This window comes from Nymphaea colorata, chromosome 1, assembly GCF_008831285.2.
Source record: "Nymphaea colorata isolate Beijing-Zhang1983 chromosome 1, ASM883128v2, whole genome shotgun sequence".
NCBI lineage: Eukaryota > Viridiplantae > Streptophyta > Magnoliopsida > Nymphaeales > Nymphaeaceae > Nymphaea > Nymphaea colorata.
The window spans coordinates 29,239,490-29,260,145 of NC_045138.2; the positions used below are offsets into that span (position 1 = coordinate 29,239,490).

The 20,656-nt window shown below is 39.5% G+C and overlaps 1 protein-coding gene across 1 annotated transcript; it reads left to right on the top strand.

Annotated features, from left to right (window-relative positions):
* The first annotated feature begins 16,731 nt into the window (after positions 1 to 16,731).
* Positions 16,732 to 18,022, top strand: LOC116249735 (E3 ubiquitin-protein ligase ATL59-like). Its single transcript, XM_031622971.2, has one exon. The coding sequence runs from the start codon at positions 17,050 to 17,052 to the stop codon at positions 17,872 to 17,874; it is 825 nt and encodes a 274-aa protein (XP_031478831.1). The 5' UTR covers positions 16,732 to 17,049; the 3' UTR covers positions 17,875 to 18,022.
* The last annotated feature ends 2,634 nt before the right edge of the window (positions 18,023 to 20,656 follow it).

A 20,656-nucleotide genomic window follows, 5' to 3' on the forward strand; every position in this document is an offset into this window, starting at 1 on the left:
TAGACAGGATCTAATTCCAAACTTATCTAAGCTATCAGGATCCGAACCTTTTAAATGGTTTGGTGACTTTGTGAACACCACCAACTTATGGATGAACATAAATTAAAATGTATATCTTACAGGTTTTCGCAAAGTCAAAGTTGTGCTGCCACCGTGCGCGCGCTAAATTCCGCTAGGCCCGACTAGCTGGTCAAACAGTTGACAATTATTCGCAAGGATAAAGGATGAGAAAGCAAACTAGCATCATGCATGAAGTTAGAACGACAAGAATGTCAACTCTATGTATGATGAAGGCGACGCCATTAAAAAGAATGCAACTTCCAAAAAGCACCGTCACAGTCACCTACCTATAAAAATGTCAACGTATACATATATATGGGTTCATCAAGATCAACCGATTGACATCAAGAAAACATCTAGCCTAATTAGTGATTTTTTTGTCCCCTTTGGAGGTGGCTATATAACCCCGGTTTTTAATGAATAAAGATGAAAAATGCTCTACATACCAATAATAAATTTCCCTACCAAAAGAAAACAATTCAAATTAAGTCATGAAGTTAATAAAAAGGCAATAATGCATCGTGTCCCCTAATTAGATTGTAAACTTGGGGCGGTAGCTTACAAGAAAGCTATAATCACCAGTACTAGGCGCATGGTTGTCCCTAGATTGGACCTAAGCTCGAAAAAGATAAGCTCAGGAGGCCTAAAGCCTTTGCTCATAGTTTAAGCTCGCTTGATTAGTTACCGGGAAGCGGGTACCTGATGTGTGCTGCAATATAGCGGTGAAAATTATGACCGACACAGGCACCACAGTTTTTTATTATAACCAGACCGGGCTGGGTCGAACCCGAGCTCGGGTTTCGAGTATCGTGCTGGCCGGCCAGCTCGATGCCTAGATCTATTTGTGAGCGAGTCTGTTGTCATGTTTGTTGGAACTTTTATGTCCCACTCAGGATCTTTACCCATAACATTTGCCTGTAACTCTGCAACTCAAACCTGCACCCAAAACATCAACAAACAAAACTAAAGAGAAGAAGAGATTAGACTTTCTGGTTTGCTTCTAGGAGGTACCGGCTAGACTAATCTTACTGTTAACCCTAAGCAGAGAATAAGCTTTCTAGGGTTTCTCAATGCCCACTGAACAGTTACGGCCAAGAGATTAATTCTCTTAATTAGAGACAAGGCCACTATCCAACAATGTCATATCAATAAGCGAGCCAAAGTGTGAAATCAGCCCAAACCCGACAGATGCCCACCCTGCCAGTTGACGGGTTTGAGTTGGATTTTCTTCAACCCATTTTTCAAATCCGATGGCGGATCCAGTTTAAAGTGAATGCCACCTGGTTTGGTTAGTGGAGTGGTTTCAAACAGATCACGTTACTGGACTCCGTGCGGGTCGGCAGTTTTGAAGTTAACTGGCTGACATAGTTGACCTGCATTGAATATTGATAAGAATGAAAATTTATATATCAACCAGATGCTTCCAAGTGTCAAATATATGGTGGAAGGTCCAAATGATCGGTGCAAGGGCGCATTGACTTGCATATAAAAAAGGCCAACGGCGCATGCAACTCGTTCTGAAGTGCCAATGCAAATATCTTGTTTCCTTCTATATAAATGGAACTACCAACAAGTTTCAAAGAAGTGTGGAGAGAGTGGAGACACCCGGCAACGAGTCATACCTTACACACGGAAAGAAAAGAAATTTGATGTGCTCACAAGGGAACGCCCTTTACCTGTTCTGATTCTTTGGATTACTTCTTGCCCTTCTCTCTGTCTAGAGCACCAAAACCAGGTGCCAAATATGCCTGATGCTGCACTCTATCTCCTTGTGATGTCCGTCTTTATCTTCATGGCGATTTTCCTGTTGTTCTGGCGATGCCGCAGTTCATCTATTCAGGAAAGCAGCGGCAGCATTGATGTCCATCATCTTGCGCCGGCTTTCACTTCCACCATTTCCCCGCTAACTTCGTCAGTTCATCATAAGGAACTCATCAATTCCCTGCCTGGGATCGTGTTCATGTCAGAAGATCGACCAATCGCTTTTCCCTCAGAATTTGCAGTTTGCCTAAGGGAAATTTGAAGAGAAAGAGTTGCTCCATCTGCTGCCCAAGTGAAAGCATTCCCTTCACATGGAGTGCATAGACAAATGGCTGGAGAGCCGCTCTACCTGCCCAATATGCCGGCAAAACGTCGATGCTAATGATGTCCTTCAGATGGTCGTCTGATTCAAGGAGTTTATGACGTAACATCGACTCAATGGACAGGTGAGAGTCCTGTTCATCAGTGCGATGACAGTAGAAAAATGAATCTTAGGGTTTAGGGTTAAGGATGAACAATGCGATTCGGGGACTCAGAATTGCTTCTGCTGAGCACAGATTTTGATCATGTGAGCTGCGCAGGCTTGGAGTCATGAAGTATGTCCCGTCTGCAGGTGTGAATCAGGAGGTTCCCTCGACGAGGCAGGCCAACCAAGTCGATCAACAAGGTCTCAGTTTTAATTTTCACTCACTTATCTTTCATTAAAATTTACTATTTAATTTTCTAGAAAATAATGATTTTTCATTGCTCTAAAACAAACGGCGTTCAGTAGAGAGCTCATCATAAAACACAAGATATTTTCTCTGCTAGAGGTGTCCCAGCTACCACCCAATGAAAGAGTGGGAGCTCCCACCCTTTCCCGTTCCCCATACAAGTTCCCCATACAAAGCAAGCTTTTGGTGCATTAGGATGACACCAGGGGCGGAGGGAAGGGGGGAGCCGCTTAGGCCGTGGCCCCATTCTAGCTAAATAAAAAAAAATTACATTAAAAATTTTGAAATTTTTTGGTTGTCTAATGTATTTTTTGCATTTTGATTTAGTTTGATTCTACCCGAATAAATTCATTGGACCGTTTGGTCCGATCGAACGACCGTTTGGCCCCGCCCTTAAAGAAAATCCTAGCTCCCCCTGGATGACGCCTCAACATCCCTTGTTGTAGCTTCCTTTTATACTTTTGCTCTTCAATATAATATAGTCGAGACAAGGTTAGTTTTGTTCATTCCATTGAAGTCTGCAGTGAAGCAAACGTGTTAAAGAGAAGCGGGCTTTGCTGTTGCAGAGGTCATATATCAAAAAAATAGGTTTTTTTTTTAATCAAAAGACAAAACGTTGACCAACAAAATGAAGATAGTAATAATATTATGTAAATAAATACTACTTATTAGAACAAGCGGATCCGCACGAGCATATGAATTGACAAATTAAACATGTAGATATTAGGCAAAGTCAAATGTTTTCATCATTATGTAAATTCAAAGGTCTCAAGGGGCTTAGTATAGGTTGTTGGGCAGATGGGATGAATTAGGCATGTTGCCTTTTCGATTCCCATGGATACTATATTTTTTTTTTATTCTTATGGATACTATATTTTTTTTGAAGTGTAAAAAGTGAGATCATGACATTTAAAATTGAAGGTTATATCATAACTCATCCAAGTCCTGATACAATTCACAACCCTAAAAGTTGGAGGAATGAAAGGGCCTTTGGATCAGTGGTAAGTCTTTAACCTCCTACTTCCTAAGAAAAAGTTAATGTGCCCAAAATGTCAAGTATGACAAGTTTATATCTGACTTAAACTTCTAATAAAATGAAAAATTTTCAAAAAAGTTGCCTCAGTTTTGGTGCGTACAACAGAAACATGGTTAAGTACAGTACTTTAGGTAGTTAGATGACGACTTTAAACTTGAGTTTGCACGTTTTCCCCTTTGAAGGTTGAGCACTTTTTGATAATTTTCATGCAAGTTAGGAAGTTTCACACCTATCAAACTTTGTATAACCTGTATGATGATGGAAAATGGCCTTTACCGCTGATCAGAAGGCATTGACTAGAATATATAAATATTTTGACAGTTCCTTCCGATCTCTTTTTCAAATGAAAGTTTTATCAGGGGCAAGCATTAAAGAAGCAGGTAAATGGCTACTCTGGAAATAATGATAAATCACAGACACTTGATTTGGATGAGTTTTTCCTCAATTTGTTTTCTCTATAACCCTTCTCTCTGGCTAAAGCACCAGAACACAGAACACAGTGATCAAACATATCTGTTTCCTTGCATTTTCCATCTTCACCACTGCGGCGATGCCTACCATTTCCAAGGAGATCTCATTAGTTCATTGCCTGCTGCATTTTAAGAATGTGCAGTTACGAAACTTGAAGACAGAGGTTTGCTAGGAATGAAGATTTCTCACACTCTCTCAACGCACCAAACGCACCAAGAGAATAGATATCATAAGAAAAGAAAGAAAGAAAAAAACGTGGTTCGAAGACTACATTTTCCTACGTCTACATCTGCCACAGACAGCAATTTTCACTATCATAGAAGAATATAGAATACAACCAAAACGACGCCCGCATAAACATTGGATACACTAAAGTTAAGAAAGACTATCAAGTATAGATCAAGCTCCAGACTCCAACATGCAGTGCATAGACAAATATCTTGAGAACCGTCGGAGCAGCCTGATATGCTGGCAAAACGCCGACGCCGCCAATTTCAGGGTCGGCAGCCAAGTGGGTCAACTCTTGGTTTGGTGCACATCACTTTTCCTTGCTCTACTTCAAGTGTTCAAGGCACCACAGTGCTTCAGTTTGATCATGACTAAGTGCTGGAATGCCTTTCACATAACTAGGCTTCAGAGGCAGGGTTTGCTTAATACTCCGTCAAGAAGCTTGATTTCGTCTTCATCCAATATTTGAATGGCCAAAATAATGTCCCTACCCATTCGACTTCTTTGGTCATGGCATTCAGGCAGAAATATTACAGAATCAACTCAAAGAAGGGGTGATAATTCAACTAGCCAATGGATGATAATACTGAACAGAGGCGAAGGTGGAAACGAATCCAAGGAGCAGCAGTTCTCGCGGTAAAAATTCCATAAACTACACTTCTTGTCATATATTACGGGAACTGGTGTGAATATAGAGGTAGGCAGGTCGGGTTCCTGAGGGGCTTCCAGGTACCTTGCTCAGGTTCAGCCGGGCTTGGGATGGACTTTTGGGTACTTTGCTCAGGTCTAGCTGGGCTCGGGCTGTGAAAAATGGTCGTTCGACTACTTTCCTGGTTGTACCCCATTCAGCCCGACAATATGATATATATATATATATATATAATATTATATTTTAACATATTTTTTCATAAAAAATATATGCTCATATATTTTATTTTTATTATTTTTATTATAACCTGGTCGGCCCCAAGCCACAGGCTCAGCCTTTGGGCTGGCCACAACTTGTCTTCAAATCGGCCGGGCCGGCTTGGTGCCCAACCCTATCTTAATATTTAAACAGACCTCCTTTTACACAAACCCATCTCTTTTAACAAAAATTGTAAAAGTTTAATCTTGTAGTACAAATAGATTAGTTTCTATCATACACCAAGCTTACCCTTTCCAATGCATCTATAAATTAGTAACACAGAAGTTCGTTGTCTCGCGTATCCATTTGCACTCCTAGATTCAGGAGATCTCTTGAAACTGCTTCAGTTATGGTTTGACAACGCTTGCACAACATACTAATTGTCTGCCAATCTCGTCTATCGTTAATGTTCCAAACGCATTGACACAGATGTGCCTTTCATAAGGGATCATATTCAGTAGAATTGTATCCAAGTTCTCTACTTGTCTAGGGCTGTTAATAAATCCAATTTAGATCTGACATCCAGTCAAACGCTTCCAAATAATAAGTTATAAAAAAAATTATGGTGTCAGATTAAGTAATCAAATCATATTTGAATTTGAGAAAGTACATTTGATTGCGTTCGAATTTCATTGAATATCTGATGAGATGTGGATCAGACTTTAGGTTCAATAGATGTTCTATATCCAAATGTCCACACATTTTGACAGTAGTATCTTAGCATATAATAATTTGGCTTGTATTTGGTCCAAAAAATTGGATTTTGGATTTGAATGTGAATTTTAAAATCAAATTTGGATTGGATTCAAATTGTGAACTCAGATTCAAATTTGGATATGGTATAAACTTTTCTTCATTCATATTTGAATCGAAATTCGTATGCAAATATCTGAACGTTCAAAATAATGGATACAGTAAAGGGTATGTCTGATTCAAATCTGATTCATTGACATCTCCATACTTATCAAATCCACTTGTTGGCAATTTGATGTAGCCGCTCAGCTCGGTCTTCATTTCTTCAACACAATCTCAAGGTCAATCAATGTCCCGTGCATTTGATGGAAAGTGTTAAGGTAATAGAGCAACAAAATCTCAAAGTATCCAACTCCAGCCATGGAAGACTAAACACGTCTATTCCAATAATAGATAAATTTATGTACAATAACAGTCCAACTTTTCAATATACTAAACTACAGGAAACTAAAATTCTTTTATGTCTGGATATGAAACTGTCATAGTTGCTAGCGAGCGAGCGAGCAAGCAAAAGAGAGAGAGAGGGTGCAACCAACACTCCAGTAGCCAGTACCCACGAGATTTAAACCTGCTATGTGCTTGTTATTTGTTAGCATGCTATGGGCCGGACCAGCTATGCTATACACCTTTTGATAAGAAAGAGAGAAGGGGAGAGAAGGTTCATCTTCAGTATAGCTGACAAGGAGTTACTGTGCACAGCCTTTAAGGAAAGCCAACATTGGGCCCCTGACCCACTTTTATGAGTAAGTAAAATAAGCAGGAACTTATGCACAAATGCAAATGTGCACAGGCCTATGCATATAACCAAGCTCAAGTGTAGTTGTAGACTCATGCCATACTCTGATTAATTGGATAACATTAACCATTTGCGTTATATTTTTATTATTCTTCAGAGTAAGTTTCTTATTTTACTTGCTTTTGATAAATTAACTGTTTGTAAGAAAAGTGCCCTGTCCTAACGATCCACCATTAGATCTGCAATTAATGTTCACGAAACTTAATTAAAAAAATGTTGGGAATGATGCTACAAGTCAACACCAATTAGTGTGGTAGGGTTCTGCCTGCCCCCAACTTGCCCATTCCCAAATTAATGCTTACCCCCAACTTGCCTATTCCCAAATTAATGCTTGACAGTCCAGTTTGTAGTAGAAACGCAACTAGTCATTAGCATCTTGAGAAAAATAAATCGATGGGATCGGAGGAGAGGAAAAAAAACAGCAAGCAATGTTCATTCTTAGGTATTTTTATGTCCAAAGGTCTTGCATTCACAGTCAAAAAAATGCTTCGCTAGCTATTTCGTTTTGATTCAATCCCACACTTGTACATGCTCAAGACTTCCATACTATTAGGAAATATGTCAATAAAGAGATGACATCAATAGTAAGAATAAGGGTAGAAATGCTATCTATCAAAAAGTTGTTGAGATAAAGGAATCTTTATTTTTCTTCTTCATTTGTCATACTACTTCATCTCAAGCTGAACGGTAGCAATTTGATCTTCAGACTTCAAAGCAAAACGAAAGTAAATCTTTGAAACTTATATATATATTCTTAATAAAATAAAAATATCACGAGATCAAGATGTAGAAAATTGGTAATTATCGCCGGAAGTCCAAAAGTGTGCTGAAAACCTGCTCAAAGACACAAGAGACTAGAATTCCAATTTGTTAAACAAACAGTTGAAATAACCTTGAACCTCCATCCAGCGACAAAAGATCATTCCCGACTTTTTTTTCCTCATTTTGGTTCAATTCCTGTACCAATTTATGCATGTTCAAGATATGAATGCTCAATAGATTGCCAGCATTCTTAGAAACAGAAATCAAGATATATTGTACTAGAAGTTTTCCTGTCAAGAAAAGTGTTTTCTTGCTGTGCCTGCCAGCTAAAATTTTTACTGACCGATCTTTTTCTATTTGTTAGACATTTTAACCCTTTTACTGACTCACGAAGTTCAGCATCGTCGCCATCTCTAGTAAATATCGTAGAAGTAGCACGGCTTTGGAGTAGCTAGTTGCTTTCTCATCCATGAACGTATATGAGTACTGTGATCAGAGATGAACTCTTTCCAAAGACATTGCTGATCTGGTAGGAGATTAGACATTCATGCACGTAATTAATGACTAGATCTCATCGCAGATTGGTGCTGAAAAACGTCCAAGAAGAGAAAAGAGTACCACCTGCGACATTTTTGTATGTGCCATGCAAGTAAAGGGCTGCTGCTAAATACTTTAATAATCTCGATTACTGAAGATAGTGCTTAATACAACACAGTGAACCATGGCCTCAACTTCAGCTAACAAATCATAGAAAGGATACAGAACATCAAACTGATCATGTCGTCACCGTGCTTATTCAGTCTTACTTAACAACTCACTAGGTTTCAGACACACACTAGAAGAAAGAAGCAGACCCAAAGAAAAAAAAAATGAAAAGCCGCTCATGGGAGAGTTGGGTTGATGATAGACAGGTTGACATTGTCAAAGTAGTCGTTTGTATGAGCCAGACACCAGAAGTACCTCGTAAAGCTTCCGTCCTTTACTCTGATCATCATCCTCCAGTTGCTGATTCCACCCGGCAGATGCTCCTCCTGCCCTTCCACCACCTTCTCGAATTTGACGCAAGTGTGGTGCCACTCATTGTAGACGTCCACAGCGTATTTCCCCAAGATCCGGTATATTCTCATCTTCGACGCATTCTTCACGCGAGTCCAGAATAGACCCGGGGGAGGAGGATCCGGGCGAGAAGCAGTGGCTTGCAGAGCCAATGCTGCAAGGCAGGTGAGCACGACGCAGGCAAGCAGCAAAGGGAAGCGAGCTGTTGCCATCTTGCTTACGATCACAAGGGAGGAGAACTGAACTACTCGAGCTCTTCTTGCCTGTGAGAGTCAGTGAGTGCAATAGATGAGTTGAGATGCAACACTGAGGCATGTATTTATAGAGCAACTGAGCTCTCTTCTCTAACTTATTCCTAGCTCCTTCTTCATGCTCCTCCCCCTTCCCACTAGTCACATGGCGTCATCTGATGAGGTCCCAATCATTTTTCTCCAGCCCATGTGATTGGCCGGGAGCGGAGGAGAGGGAGGAGTGAGCTGTAAGTATGAGGGAATCGTGACCTCGATTAATTACCATTCATATCTCTACAACCATATTTCATGGATGCCAGTGTGTTTGATTTTCTAGACCTGACGATGCCAGAAACAGATTAAAGGTCTTGTTCTTTAGTGTTCCAGGAACAAGAACAACAAATGCTGTCCCACGAATGCCGGGAAACACACCATTTTGGTGTTCTGGTAGCTCGCGGGATGGCGGATCAAATGTCTTCTACAGGCCGCGGTTTTAGCTAGTAGGCAAATTAAGGCTCACAAAGTACTAAAGATTCTTTCTAGATAAATATATATCTCGAAGAACTGTCAGAACTTAACTTAAAATCGACAGTCAAAACGTAATAATAGCATCAGTTTTTTAGATTATAAAGAGAAGGGGCGATCCATATTCCAAGAAATTGAACGGTCTCTGACTTATGTGCTTTTTTACAAATTAATTAATGGGTTTTCTGCAACCGTTGCTGTATATCAATATGTCATATTCCAAAGACCAGCTAAAGCAACGCTAGCGAATGCTTTGGCATGCTTAGATAACAATGGAAGGACTAATGTCTTTTTATCAGGAATGAAAAGACTGTCGGGTAGGCAGCGCTACTTCAGAACTATCTAATGTTGAAACTCTCAATTTTTTCAGAGCGTTGTCTTACAGAACTTGTCTGAATGCAATGCCCACGTTCAAAAAACTCGGGAATCAACAACAAAATGCTAGCCTTTTCATATATATCGTACAATCTGATCTAGAAAATGACAGATTATGATCATTTTTTTTGTGGGTACTTGGATGTGAAGAATGAAGATAACAACATTATTGGTACATCTAGTTTCTCAAAGGATCATGATCTGAGAACATGTGCTTACGCACCTTAATTTATCTGCAAATAACAGTTTCTGCGAATGCAGTGGGAGGGATGTTAGACTCAACTACTGCCTTTTGATGGACGACAAATTAGAAAGTTAAGGGCTGCATCACCAAAAGAAGAAATTAAGAACAAAACTAGATCGCAGTACTGTCCACAATGCCAAATAGATAACATAAAGAATAGATGTAGTTCTTACTATTGCTGCAAATTTGGTTCTTATTGTCACAGTAATCTATTCTTTATGTTGCTGGCTGCTTTTAGTGTTGTGGGGAAGGGACGTGCAGTTTCTTGATGCGCAGATTTCAAGTCATAGATTCTAGCATTGTAGTGAAGGGACGTGGAATTTTCAAAAGTTGCTGACGCTGTTGGACATGCTTGCCACAAACTCCGGGTTAGGTGAACGGCCAGATTAGCTGGCCTTCCACTTCTCCCTACTCTAGAAACAACAAAATCCGAGAAACAAAAGAAAATTCCTTTCTCGCCAATGCACGCCACCCTCCTCCCTCGAAAGCAGCTTTCAAGATTATAAAAGTGCCCCCCTATAGAACAGAATAAGAAGCAAAATTAAGGAGAAATAAAGTCAAAATGCGAGCACAAAGTCCAACGTGCCCCACTCACAACATGCACTACTCTTTTGACCTGTGGTCAGCTTAATTTTTTTTCTCTTTTTTTTTTTTTTTTTTTTTTTTTGAGGAGCACTCAATATTTACAGTTTTCTAGATCGGAAGAAGAGACACTCACCTACCGAATAAATATTTGAAAACGTTAATGTGAAAATAAGAGCCCACACCAGCCCCCACATGTGAGTGTGACTCCTCCACACAAAGAAAATGCTTGTGTTAAAACACCCATAAGAAGAAAATGACAAAAAACCAAACTGCTTAAATACAATACCTAAAATGTTTTTTTGTAATCGAATCTTCCCAATATGAACAAGTTGATGGAAAACATATGTTAAGTTGATATTTTTGGAGCTTAATGATCTTTTTATGTTACGCAAAGCGGCAAAAATGAATGGCTCCTATAACATCAACATATTGGTAATAGAAAAATCCACATTTTTTTTTATAAAAAACATGTATCAAAGTAGTTTTATAAATATATTAGAATGTTTATATCTTGTTTAATCAACATTCACATAATTGGCTGATTCAAATCGAGTTCGTTTATATTATATACAATCAAAAGAACATACCTCTAATCAGGCCGTTTAACAATTACTTTGTTATGAAGGTGGTTTATATTATGACTAAACATAGATATAACAAATACCAGATGCCACAATGACGACGAAAGTACGAAGATACCATATACAAAAAATGGGTTTTGACGCCACAATGAACTCGACATCAATAAAATAAAATTGTACATAATTGCAAGACATTTTGTGCCATAAAGTATAAACAACGCCTTCATCATCGGCCCCGATTGGTAAGTTCAAATCGTGTCGGTGGCAGACCAATTCGATTAATGGTTGATTCATGTGCACCGGCCGCATGTCATCAGATTTTAAGTTTTTTTTCAAATATTTTAATATTCCTTAATTTTAATTAGTTTTTATATATATTTCTTTTTTTTTTTTCAAAATAACTTTCTAATGACTTTGACTGGTTCAAACTTGAAAGTTGGTAGCCTGCCAAATGCAACTTTTCAGAATACTAATTAAGTAATTATCACAACCGCTTGTTGGTTTTCAGGAAGCATTAAACTAGACAAAATATCTTCATAAGATAATTGGTATGACTAGTGAAATGCAACTTTAATTATCGATTGATCTAAAAAAAATTCAAAGTTTAATTACGTATATATGTTATTTCTTTAAGGGGTCGTTTGTTTGCTCCTATATAAAATCACCAGAATTTGAGAAACATTGAGTCAAAACCAAATTTCTTCCCTCTAATTTTAGGTCCAATCTTTTTGCATAAAATCAAAATAAGAATTACAAGTGGAGTCTTAAATGTAACATAAGACTCTTAGGTTGTCTTTGTTTCAGAGTGGATCTCAGATCCATAGACTTTTGGATTCATCTACCCCCAACCCCTCACCCATGACCTTAAATATATGATTTTTAACAAATAGTATATATTTAAAATCCATGCTACTGAGATTTTCATCTCCACAAAGTTTTTTATGCAACTTGAGATCTTAGATTGGAGGCTATCAAACATGACTTTAGTTTGATGAATCATGGATTTTTTTTGTGGGTCTGTAATAGCATCAATAGATGCATCATTCATGGATTTTAGATGTGAAGTGATTCAAACATCCTCAAGTTGCATTTGATGGCATCAATTCTGGGATCAGCATAAAAAAGTGTGTTTTGAGATATCCTCAATTCAAACAAACTGGGGAGCTTAATGGTATGGATTTTAAATCAATGTTACTTGTTAAAAACTATAGATTTAATGTCGGATGGGGGTTGGTGCGATGGCCAGGGTGGGTACTGATAGGCAGTCAGTCTCTATTTTGATCTCGCGTAGCATCAACTCTTTGTGCTGCAAACAATGAGACACTGATATCTAAATAGTGTATGATAGGGTGTCTCTTCGAGGCACCAATGCAGCCCTAGATCTTAAGGGAATGACCGGAGAGGGCTTTGAGCAGTGAGATTAGACTTTCACTCACCCGAAAAAAATGTTAGATAAGAAAAATGTCCGACTTTAAATCTATGGATTTAAGATCTTAACGCTTCAAATGTACGAAGAAACAAACACAACCTTCAATTTCTTGACCGGATCATGAATTTTTAAAGGCAAGTTAACGAAGCGATCTCCCCTTTATCCACTTGCCGGTAAATAGCTGAGAAATTGCTGCTGTAACTTTTTTTAACATTTGTTGAACTAAATCTCATAATATAGTTTGTGACATTTCAAAAACTAAAAAAAAAAACTAAACATTAAAAGTATTAAATTTCATGCAACGCTCGTTTCCCGGATGTGCTATTTGCAAGCAACGCTAGGTTTCTTCAAAACTAAGTTCTGGCGCGGCCACCGAGCATGTCCTTAAATGATTAATTTACACCAAGTGGCTGCTCAATTGGCCAAAGAATTCCAAAGCAATTTCATAAGGCGATGGGCAGTCCCGAGGAGGGTTCTTCACGTGGCCTCAAGCTGTAGAGACTAGCCAGTTGGCATATAGGCACGGCCTTTCCACAAAGCAAGGCGAAGAGATTGAGGGAGCCTCCACGGCTTTTTCATAATTAATGATCAGCCCAGCCCGTTCAAGCCTATGCGCGAAAGCTTTTTGCACAAGGAGTCGAGCTCACTCGGGGTTCATTTGAATTTGATTGCAAACTTCGAGTTTTTGCTCAAAATGTTCACAAATAAAGTCATTCGTAGTTGAATTAATTTAAAGAAACCAGTTAAAAGAGTTGATGAGTTAAATGAGTTAAAAAGAAACGAAACAAGTTGAAGTTAACATAAATGAGTTAAAGCCAGTTTAGGTGGACGCTATATCGTCAAGCCAAACTCGTGCTTATTGCACAATTCATCACTTTGACAAGTTTTGTTTTATATTGAAGATTTTAATCTTCAGAATTTCAGAATGTTGTTAAGTGGTTGGTTGTAAACTTTTTTTTTTTTGAGTTGAAATTGAAATTACTAGGAGGCAAGTTGGGATCCACCAAACCAGGTTTGACATTTGGTATCAAGCAGAACTAGGGTCTCAGAGGCCTTGACATGTGTTCTTAATGGATGGATTGCAATGCCCCACTTTGATAAGTTAGTCTAGTGTTGAAAATTATGAGAGATCTTTAAGAGCTTATAAAAATTGTAAAAGTGGTTTATTGTCCTTGTTTATAGTCTTTTGAGGATTAAAACCGAAGCTGCTAAAAGTGGGTTAGGATCCACTAAAACAAGTCCTAACATGTTTTATGAAACTCAACTCGAGTCCGAGCTGAGCTCAAGATCGAGTGTTTTGAGTGGAGTCGAGCTGCCCTGCATATATGACTTTTAGACTTTTAAATTGCAAAGAGGTCAAGAGTTCGATGCTTATCGTCCACTTGGATATTTAAAGCAACGCGTTTCATGGATCCATCCACCATGGAGCAAAAAATGTATCAGTATCAATCATTTGTTGAGTTGGAACCCATATTTCAGGTCGACAGTCAACCGCACGAAGGTGGCATCATGGCGCAGTATTTTGTACTATCGAGAATGCCAATCCTGCTCTCTTGTAGCTTCAGATGCATGCAAGATCAATGGTGCGATCGACATATGATTTGATCGTGAAATTAATGCACCAATACAGTGTCAGTGTGTGGAGTCAGATGCACAAAAATTCCATTGGAGATTCTATCAACAGTAGACGAAGGCTAAGCTCACTTGCAACCGGCACCTCTCCACATACAAAATTGATAAGCATAGGTTCCCATAACCTTGACATCCATTGACGATAAGCATGGAAAACTAAATGATTTTTTTTTCTCTATCATTTATTTTTATTTATCTTGTTGGGATTCTTCCTTTAAATCTCTTTAAAAAGAGTTATCTTTCAACCTTATTGTTAACATTCTCCGTCAAACTAGAAGAAGAATATGAATGTCCATGTTTGCTGCAAAACTTTATAAAAACTGATCAATTTATCTCTTTGGTGGTGATTTGGCGAACCCAAATTTGTTTCATGAAGTTTTTCTTCAACGGAATCAAGTCCTCGCTTGGATGAAGAAGACAGTGATCTCTTTGGTCGTCTATAGGCCATTTCTGGATTTCGACATTCTTCGACAAGCATCCTGTTCTGATCCTATGTTGAAAACATATAAAAGAAGCAAAGTAAACAATAAAATGCAATGAAAAGTTTATTTTCATTAAAAAATGCATGGTTTTTCATTATGAAAGACTATCATGAACCTTGTCTACACAGGTTAAATAGGTGACGTTTCCCATAACCTTGGCATCCATTTGACGATAAGCATGGAAAACTAAATTTAATTTTGTAAAAAAAAATTATTTTCCTTTATCATTTAATTTGATTTATGGTTTCTGTTCTTGAATATCTTTAGAAACGGTTGCCCTTCAACCTTTATCCTTTAACAATTTTCTCATGCTCATCTTCAACCTTATTTAATGTCATTCTTGTCCTGCGCTGGCGATGCTGCACCGTGATCTCAGAGCCTAGATCCACAACAATGCCGTGGTCACGTTAAGAGTGCACTGCTTCTTGGCCTGTAATTCCCCAACTCACAATTGGGGAACGACAGGGATCTCATCTGTTCTCTGCTTGTGTTTGTTTCGTCTGCTGCCCAAATGCAAGCATGCTTTCCACATGCTGGGGAGAGACAGAATTCAGCAGCTGCCTGCTGCAACAGAAAGTCATCGTTGTCATTGAGGGTCAGCAATTTGGCAGAACCAATTGATTCAGCAGCAGGTGAGCATTCTTGGTTCAGAGGACCATAGTGACGAAAATAGAACAGGTGAGTATTCCATTTGCGGTCACGCCAGAGATTTACCATCCTTGACATGGCAGATCTAACTCAAGGAAAGAGAAAGTGTTCACTTTCCCGATCGAACCGATGATGGTAGCTTGGTCTCGTCGAGAATGAGCAATGATGGTGAGTCACAATATAGGTTGAGTGAGCTCCAATTTGATCGCCACGCACCTGGAAAGCCCAGTCTGGAAGCAAAGTCTAGATTTCCTGGAGATCAAATCGTGAAGTTGAGGCAGCAATGTGGCAGAACAAATCCAAAGAAAGAATGAGATCTCAAATGGCCGAAACGATGTTACCAGCAGAGGCTCTCTGCCGGACAAATGCAAATTCAGTGCTCCGGCGATGGTAGACTCTACTAGTCACCAGATAGAGTTTTTGGGTCTTTATTGGCAACATTTTTCTGGGCTACTTTCGGCAAAGGTTGCTTTTCTCTAGAAATATGTAAAAAGAAGAAGAATTCTAAAAGTCAGATAACATTAAAAAAATATTTGAAAATTAAAGATGAAAAGGAGACTTAAGAAATGCAAATATAAGTGACTAAACGCGTAGGGATTTGTTAACAAGTTACAGCAAGTCGTGTAATAATTAGCAAAGTGAATGAATGACAAGTAACGTGGAATGAAGGCAACTAAATAGCCATAATTAGCACCATACGTTAGCCGCACAACGCCAATTTGGGGTTTTAAACCTTAATGTACGTTCAATGCTTTTAAATAGCCAACTTGTCCTAAGTTCAACGCTTTACGCGGATATTTTGGCGATACAATATCGTTATATATGTTTCCTGATATTAAAAACCTTATCCTTTGTGTTAGCAATAAAACCGAGATATTTTCAAAATGGTGTAAAGTGTAAACAAATCTTCAGCTTGAAGAAAGCATTACTTTGCTTTCTGAAAAGAAAACTTGCCAAGAAAAATTGTTCAGGAAAGAAGAACCCGGACCATCAAATTGGCCTACATATGGTGCTTCACATGGGATGTGGCCCAGCAGCTAAGTGGGCAGGATGTACAGATCACAGATTTTCAAGACATTGAAGAAAATAGTGGTTGATACACAAGATGTAGGATCCACATACGAAAAAATATCTAGAAGCCAATGATTATCATTGAGTGATTACGGTAGATTTTCTAACAACGATCTTGAAAAATCGGGTCATTTGGAATTACTTTTTGACTCAGTAAACAAGTGGCAACAGATCTGAAGGAAATCAGAAGGCTAGAACTAATCAAAACGATGCACAACGTAGCGTAGGAAGCTAGTTACTGCCACACTGATTGATCTTTAACACAGGAAGATCCTGGGACCAAAATGTTAAAGTTGGACTAGAATTCCCTCTGATCTTGACGATGTTAGCAGTGAAGACAGCTGCTCTTTGGCTCTATCGTAAGAAAAGCCGAATAACTTTCTCATCCATTCAGATGCTTGCAGATATCGATCAGACTTTGTAGAAGACTCACGCATAGAAAATAATCTAGAAAGTGAAAGAAGGAATTGACTTGCATATATAAATGAGACACTTGTGTGGTAACTTAAAACATTCTTCTCTTATATAAAAATGAAATTCTAACAGAATTTTAAGGAAGCGGGAAGGCACCCTGAGACCAATCACGACTGCCACAGAAGAGGGAAAAAGTCTGCAGATGACAAGGCGATGCCTTTTACCTGCTCTGCTTCCTTAATTTACCTCGCCCTTCTCTTTGGCCAAAGCAGCAGAAGAAGAGATCAAATATGCCTGATGGTGCGCTCTATTTGCTTGTGGTATCCGCGTTTTCCTTCGTCGGCTTCGTTCTGTTGTGCTTGCGCTGCCGCAGTGCTAATCGAGGAAACAACAGCAATATTAGCCTTCATCACGTTCAGGTGATCCCTTCCAGGGATCCGCCACAGACTTCTGGAATTGAAGAGGAACTCGTCAGTTCCTTGCCTTTGATTGTGTTCTCGTCACAAGACGACTCGAGCATTCTAGCCTCAGAATGTGCAGTTTGCCTTGCCAGATTTGAAGACTCTGATTTGCTTCACCTGCTGCCCAAGTGCAAACACAGCTTTCATGTCCAGTGCATAGACAAATGGCTTGAGAACCACTCGAGTTGCCCAATATGCCGGCAAAATATCGATGCCCAAGACTTCGCTTCCTTCAGATGGCTGTATGGCTCATGGAATTCAGGTAACATGGCAGGCCCAACTCAAATAACAACAGAGACTTCTGTTGACCAAGGTGACAACAGCAGGCAGGTTACATTGAGGATGAGCAGTGAACCTGACGGATCGAGTGTAGGTTCGATATGTGCAATTTGTCGTAATAGAATTGAGGACTCGGAATTGCTTCTTCTGCTTCCCAAATGCGGCCACAGTTTTCACGTTAGCTGCACACAGTATTGGCTTGAGGGTCACGCAGTATGCCCTGTTTGCAGCCAAAACATAGATCCCCAAGAACTTTCATCCTTCACAGTCATCAGGCAAGAAACAAGGAAGTCACTCAGTAACGTGGGAGAATCAACCCAATCGACAAATAAGAATCTATTGTGCCAAAAGGATGATCCTGCGCAGGCTCGATGAGAGTGAGTGGCGGATGTAGCCCCTCTTGTGATTGTGGGAATGTAAAGAATTCAGATTCAGAGGTACTCCTTAAGTGTATACATGGAATTGTTATTTCTGATGTATTGAAGAAATCCTGAGTAGATTACATGCGGGCCTTATTTATGTATTTGCACGTATTTTATTTTCGCTTCATCAATGGGTTGACATGATTTGGAGGAAGAAAGTCGGACACCTAGAAAACTTGTTACGATCAAAAGCAGAATTCAGGCAAATTAGGTTAATGGTGAGGACATCCACGCGCTCAAGAGACTCAGATAGGTCGACGGTCATCTCTGTTGGTAGAGAGAGAGAGAGAGAGAGAGAGAATAAATTATTACACTGCAAGCTCCAACAGAAGGAGCCAAAACCTCCTACAAAAGAAAATAGCAACAAAACACTAGTGACCAGGTGCCGCTTCATTTCTTCAAGAGGTGCGTGACCCCCAAAGACATTTGCAGGAGCCCATACATCACAGAGCGATCACATTCGTATCTCATCAAAAAAGGAGATGAGCATGCCCGAAAGTCCTTCCCTTTTAAAATCTAGTGGTGATAGTGGGCCCTTTGACAATGCTATGAGAGACGCGTGGAAAGAAAGAGCATGTTGACTCGGATAACTTTCTAAGGTGCATGACATGATTCTTGCGGGTGAATGAGAAGGTTATCCCACTGTTCCGATGGGTTTTAGAGATATCGAACCGGGAAGTATGATTGCTGTGTGCTTTCACTTGCATGTAAAATCTCGAATCTCAAACTTGGACTAAAAAACAGCAGTTAAACTGCCTGTGATTGGATTTCAAGCCTTAGTAAATATTACTGCTTTATGAAACCAACACCATGTATAACGATGATGATCAAGATAATAATCAAATAACAAAAAGAACAGTAACTGCCATAACAATAATCATTGTTATTATGTAAATTGCTATTTCCGTAGAGAGAAAAATATCGAAAAATGAATGCTGCCTCAATTTGTTCTCCTTTCCCCATCATCTGCTCAAGCTAGGGACCGTAATCTGCATATCCTTCGCCACCTGGCTATGTTAAGAAGTTGCCTCCACAAGATGCCCTCTGTTTTGTTCAAGATATGGAAATCTCTGCGACAAGAACAAGTTGTATGGCTTGAACCCCAGTTACTGTCAAATTTTCTAAAGGTGGCAATAGGTGGTGCTTCGGTAGATATGTTCATCTACTGAAAATGTCAATCCGTGTGATGGATGAGCAAGGATAAAAATAACCTCTTAGGTCTTCAGAAATAGAAGAACAATAAAATGTCAACATTGTTTCTTTTTTCCTATGAATCTGAATTACCTTACGAGTATCAAAGAAGGGTAAACACTTTTAGTTTGCAACATAACGCCACTCTCTAACAAAGTGAAAAAAAGAGACTAAACATGGATCGTGTGGCAATATTTTTCTCTGTTTCAATGGTTATTCCAATGGTTGTAGGCACTGAAGAATAAACACTACTAATTACAGGGAAGACGATACCAACAGTGGCCAGGTTCCAAGTGATCACTTTCAGGATTCTGCAACCATCTGCAAGAATAGGAAGCGAACTCACGGATGATTTTCTTGCTAGACTGTGCAGTTTGCATTGCTTGATTTGAAGGTAGGAAGCTGTTTCATCTGCTGCCTAAATGTAAATATACCTCCGACGTACAATATATGGACATATTGCTGGAGAGCCATTCGAGCTGCAGATTACGTGGGTGTCAAAATTAGCAACCTGTTTCATTAAAACAATTAGTTGTCCTGGATGCTTTTGAAAAAGGAATACTTGCCACAATAAATTATGAGGAAAAGCAGAATTGATGCCATTAAGTTGGCCTACATATAGTGCTTCGTAATAGCTACCCCAGCAGCAAATTAGACAGGAAGAACAGGCTATAGATTTCCAAGCCGTTGAAATGGTGATCAACACACAATATGCAGGATCCACATATCTGAAAGAGATCAAATATGTCTTATAGTGCACTGTATTTCATTGTCCTCATTTTCCTTCGTCCTAATCCTTTTCTTGTACTTGCGCTGCCACCTTGCTATTCGTGGAAACAACAGCAATATGGGTGCTCATCATGTTCAGGTATTACATTCCATTATTGCCCCCCTATGAACTACAGGAGTTCAACACGAGGACATCACCAATTCCCCGCCTTTGATTGTGTTCTTGGCACAAGATGGCTCGAGCACTTCTGGCTCAGAATGTGCAGTTTGCTTTTGCAGATTTGAGGGCAAAGACTTGCTTCACCTGCTTCCCAAACGCAGACACGCATTTCATGTCCAGTGCATAGACAAGTGGCTTGGTAGCCACTTGAGCTGCCCAATATGCTGGCCAAATGTCGACGCCCAAGATTTCTCGTCCTTCAGATTGTTGTCTGGCTTACAGAATTCCGGTAACATGGCAGAACCAAAAAGAGTTCCGTTCACCAAGATGATAACAGCAGACAAGTCCCCATTGGGGATGAGCACTGGTCCTAACTGGTCGAGTTTGGTCTGATGCGTGTTTCGCCTTGACAGATTTGAGGACTCCAAATTGCTGCTTCTGTTTCCTAAATGTAGCCACAGTTTTCATGTTAGCTGATACAGAATTGGCTTGAGAGTCATGCAATATGCCCTCTCCGCAGGCAACACATAGATCCCCAGGAATTCAAACTCTTCAGGTGTGAAACATGGAATTCATTCAGTAACGTGGGACGACCAATCCAATCAACAAATGAGAATTCACTTGACTAAAAGGATGATTGTGGTCATGCTTAATG